General features: G+C 41.9%; 1 protein-coding gene across 1 annotated transcript; it reads right to left on the minus strand.

Annotated features, from left to right (window-relative positions):
* Positions 1-675: 675 nt before the first annotated feature.
* Positions 676-2,639, minus strand: LOC143657118 (IQ domain-containing protein F5-like). The gene is made up of 3 exons (XM_077129126.1): positions 2,476-2,639; positions 2,164-2,283; positions 676-1,110 (listed from the first exon to the last, which is right to left on the minus strand). The coding sequence occupies exons 1-3, from the start codon at positions 2,491-2,493 to the stop codon at positions 685-687; spliced, it is 564 nt and encodes a 187-aa protein (XP_076985241.1). The 5' UTR covers positions 2,494-2,639; the 3' UTR covers positions 676-684.
* Between the last annotated feature and the right edge of the window lie 2,607 nt (positions 2,640-5,246).

A 5,246-nucleotide genomic window follows, 5' to 3' on the forward strand; every position in this document is an offset into this window, starting at 1 on the left:
GACACTTCAGAGAGTTCTGGCCAGCCTGGGGTGTATGGTCCTTCTCCACCTAAATTCCTGTGGAATTCTCTAAACCAGCCAGGTATCACTGGGGATGAGGACAAGGAATAGATGAGGTGTGAAGAAGGAGCAAGGGCTCAATGCTGTGCTTTCTATCTACTCTCATCAAATGACTCAGATTTCAATTGGGATACTACAAGGAAGCAGCACCCAGAGGAACAAGAAGGTAGCATTATAGGGTTTGCAGTGGCCAGGCTGTTTGTAAACCAGTTTCTGTGGGTTCCATGGGAAAAAGCAAGGACTGAGCCATGAGACTAGATAGGCAAGTTCCTGCCAGCAGACCCAACCTGTCTTCATATTGCACAACTCCAGAGGACCCTTTTCCATAGGCTGCAGTGTGGATGAGGATCCCTGGAGGTGGCCCACCTGAACCTGCACCTCCAACCCTCCTGCCTCAGGCAGACAATGCTAGTTAATCCCAGGTTGTGCTCATCCCATATGGGGTCACATTATCCCCTCCACTCGGAACCCCAGACATCCCCCTGATAAGTCCTCAGAGTATCTGATAAGTCCTATGAGATGGCGAGTGCCTGCCGTCATCTTCCCTGACCTGTCCCTGAGGCAAGGAATTCTTGGGGCTGGAGAGACAGAGATCTGGTGACAACAGAGTTGGAGCAGACCTGGTCAATTCTTTATTGGGAAGGGGATGCAGTCTGTAATCCGACAAATCTGTGAGCCCAGAAAGATTTCAAGTTCAAGCTCCAACTGGGTTGCTGTGAGTTCATAGCTGCCCTGGAGAAAACCACGGGTGTGACAATTATGCCAACGCCAATAGGTCTGGATGATGCGGGCAGCATTGAGCAGGCGGCAGTAACACCGGCGGACCAGCCACATGCGGACCCAGGATTGCAGCTGGACCACTGCCCATTCCTGCTGTGCGTAGTAATCAAGCACTCTCCGCCGCCTCTTCTCCAGCAGCCTCACCAGCGTCAGCCGCCACCAGCTCTGGATGATCCAGGCCCTGAGGGCCGCGTGCAGCAGCGTCCGGCGCACCAGGGTGCCGCGCCACCAGGCCTGGATCCTTGTGGCTGCCTCATCTTTGTTAGTGCGCTTCATTGGTTTGGGGTGATTGCAAGGAGAAAGAAGGGACACTCAGGAAATGGTCATCACCCTCTTCATCCCCAGAACATGCCAGGAAAGGGACCTGATGCTCTAACAATTTCTGCCCTCTGACACTTAGGAGCCCTGGATGTCTTGCTTCTGCCACTCTCTGGAAAATTGCTGTTGACCCAATGCCTTGATTCCTCCACCCTCAGTGAACTCATCTGTAAAAGGGGTACAGCTGCCTTTGCTACTTCAACCAGTTTTACATAGACCAGGGGTCCAGTCTAGGGCAAGGTTGTCATAATCTATAGTTCAAGATTACCATGTCAGCTTGAACTTGCCCCCCCCCCCACCCCCATGGGGATTCTGTTCCTTTCCCTCAGACCCCACCCACCTGCTGGGAAATGGCATCCTTTTCCCCTCTGCCCCCTCATTCCTGACTGAAAATCCACAACATGCTCTCCCCTCTGTCACATCACGGTATTAAGAGTTTCCCTCAGTTTGGGATCTTCGTCGTCTGTTTCTCACTTTCACATCTTTTGATACTCACACCTTAGACTTCAGTTAACACACACACACGCATGTATGCACACACGCTCTACCACCCAGTTCTAGATTCAGGCTTCCCTTTTGTTGGTCATATACACCCCAAACACAGCCCTCACCATCCCACTCCTGTTTTGTGTGGTCTGGTTCTCACTTTTGGAGGTTCCCTTTCCTTACAAACAACTCTCCATGACTCAACCTCCTACATTTCTCAGACTAAGAAGGAAATGGGAGAAGAAATAACCAAAGATGAGTCCATTCCTGTCCATTTCAGCTCTGCATAGGGCAAACTCTTGGTACAGTCAGCCTGGGTCATTTTCAGTCTATGATGATTCTCCTGAGTAATCCTTAATAATACCACCTCTCACGCATGGATGTGTCCAGAAGATAAATTCCCCGATCACCCCATACTATGGGCCACAGAGAAGACTACCCATCACTGCTGGATAGCTGATGTCAGAGATATCACAAGTCAGGGGTCCCCAACAAGTTTGAGAGCCCTCACCAACGTACCGTTGGTGGTGGGGATGAAAGTTTTTCCAATTTTTTTTTCCTTTCTTCCTCCTCTTTCATTTGCATCAATATTGTTTCATCATACTCTTCTATTACGATTTCGCACAAATTGCCATCTTTCTGTAATCAGAGTTTGGGAGAAAAGTATGGATGAGGTTATTCCCTGTAGAACTTGGCATCAAATTCCAAGCATGCTCAAACTCCTTGTCTGCCCAGAGACCCTAGACGTAAGACCTGTTTCCTGTATTAACTATGGAAATATGCACACTCTGCCCCCCACCTGCAACATTGGGTAGACTGGCCATATCTTACACAAAATCGAATGCCCATGACTTGTTGGTAGATGGTTTAAATCCTTTCAGGTCTGCAATCCCCTAAATTGCCCATGGTTAGGGGCTAGATGGTTCCATTCTCCTCAGGTCTGCACTCCTCCAGCCACAGCTGGCAGGTACAGTGGAGGAGAAAGAGAGCAATGATGTCATAAGGGCAGCTATGATGCAAGGACTAACATGGCTTCCTACAGTTGCACCCTTTTCAGTGATGGAAGATATGCCCATTCTTTCCTTTCAAAAAATGTCCAAGCCTTGGCTGCAAAGGAAGGACACTAGAAATACTGAACCATTGGAACAGAGGCATATAAAATTGGTCATTTCTGTCTGGTTGTTAAATACAAAATTGAGACAACTTAAAAATCCATCAGTACAGAAATCAGTTGCATGGATTTATGTCCAATCAAATAGCAAATGCAAATAACAACGAGAATAAATGAGTTTGGAGTACAATTTTGAAACAGGTATTTCCCAAAAGGAGATTTACTAATGTGTAATAAGCATGTGAAAAGATGCCCAACAGAATTATTTATGCGGGAAATGAAAATTAATAGTACAAAATGAGATAATTCTGCAACCTGTGAGAATGGCCAAATAAAATTGCTGGCAGCCTTAAATATTGTCGAAGATATAAATAAGCTGGAATCTTACACACCGCTGGTTGGCAGTTCAAAATGGTAAAACCACTTTGGAAAACTATTTGGCATTTCCTAATATAGTTAAACCTACATCTGCCTTTTAATGCAACAGTTCTATTGCTAGGTATTTGCACAAGAGAAATGAAAACACATATCTAGGAAAGACATGAATGTTCATAGCAGCTTTATTCAAAATAGGTCAAAACTGGAGATAATCTAAATATCTATCAACAGGAGACCTGTCAAATAAATAGAGGCATATTCTTGTAATGAAATTTTTCTCAGCAATTTAAGTGAACAAACTACTGATACATACAATAACAGATGAATCTCATAGCATGCTAAGTGAAAGAAGCCAAAAGTAAAAAAGCACATACAGGATAATTCCATTCATAGAAAATTCTAAAACAAGCAAGACAAGTCTATAGTAAGAGCCATCAGAATAGATTTTACATGGAGGGTGGGTGTAAAAGAGGAATTAAGTGCCTGCAAACTGCACACAGAAACAAACAAAGAGGAATGGGCTAGATATTGTTTTGGGTGGTGTCACAGGGAAATATGAAGCGGTAAGTGCATTGTGTGCAAAGTGTCCCTTTGAAGATAAAGTTGATGGAATTTATTGCCTTGTAAATTTTTCTGGGCAGTATAGTAAACTTTTTTGGTCTTTGAAGGTTTAAAATGGTCTTTCATTGCCCTTATATTTGAATAACATATTGGGTGACTTAATACTTTAGTACTTAAAAAGATCTCTCTTCAGACAAATGAAAATGAGAATACAACTTATCAGAACTTATGGGATATGGCAAAGGCTGTGCTGAGAGGGAAATTTATTGCCCCAAATGCCTATATTAAAAAACAAGAATGAATGAAAATTGAGGACTTAACAGCACACCTGGAAGAACTTGAGAAAGAACAGCAAACTAACTCCAAAGGAAATAGAAGAAGAGAAATAACAAAGATCAAAGCAGAGATAAATGAATGAGAGAACAAAAGAAAAATAGAAAGAATCAAGAAACCCAAAAGTTGGTTCTTTGAGAAAATCAATGAAATTGATAAGCCACTAGCAAAACTGAAAAAGAAAAAAAGAGAGAACATGCAAATAAACAAAATCAGAAATGAGAAGGGTTGCGTAACCACAGACCCTGATGAAATAAAAGAAGTCATAAGAGAATACTATGAACAACTATATGCCAACAAACTAACCAACTTAGATGAAATGGACAAATTCCTGGTAACATACAAACAAGCTACACTGACTCAGGTAAAACAGAAGATCTTAACAAACCAATCACAAGTAGAGATTTAATCAGTCATCAAAAATGTTCCTACAAAGAAAAGCCTAGGGCCAGTTGGCTTCATAGAGGGAATTTTATCAAACATTCCAAAAAGAACTAACACCAATCCTGCTTAAATTTTTCCAAAAATTGAGGAAAAAGAAACTCTACCTAACTCATTTTATGAAGCTAATATCATTTTAATACCAAAACTGGGTAAAGATGCTATAAGAAAGGAAAACTACAGGCCAATCTCCTTAATGAACATAGATGCAAAAAATCTCAACCAAGTATTAGCAAATTGAATCCAACACACATTAAAAGAATTATACACCATGACCAAGTGAGCTTTATACCAGAAATGCAAGGATGGTTCAACACAAGAAAATCAATTAATGTAATACAGCACATTAACAAATCAAAAGGGAAAATCACACAATCATCTTGATTGATGCTGAAAAAACATTAAAAAAAATTCAACATCCTTTTCTGATAAAAACACTCCAAAAATAGAAAGTAACGACCTCAATATGATAAAGGGAATATATGAAAAACCGATAGTCAGCATCATACTCAACGGAGAGAGACTGAAAACTTTCCCTCTAAGATCAGGAATGAGATAAGGATGCCTACTGTCACCACGGTTATTCAACATTGTGCTAGAAGTTCTAGCTAGGGCAATCAGGCAGGACAAAGAAATAAAAGGCATCCAAATTGGAAAGGAAGAAGTAAAACTGTCATTTGCAGGTGACATGATACTATACTTGGAAGATCCTGAGAAATCTACAGCAAAGTTACTGAGCTAATAAACAATTTAAGCAAGGTGGATATATAATCATATA

Source organism: Tamandua tetradactyla, chromosome 15 (genome assembly GCF_023851605.1).
Source record: "Tamandua tetradactyla isolate mTamTet1 chromosome 15, mTamTet1.pri, whole genome shotgun sequence".
NCBI lineage: Eukaryota > Metazoa > Chordata > Mammalia > Pilosa > Myrmecophagidae > Tamandua > Tamandua tetradactyla.

Excerpts from the sequence above, each read along its gene's own strand:
- LOC143657118 (XM_077129126.1), bottom strand. Across the intron at positions 1,111-2,163 it reads TTTCATCCCCACCACCAACG|CGCACTAACAAAGATGAGGC; the intron begins GTACGTTGGTGA and ends AAACCAATGAAG.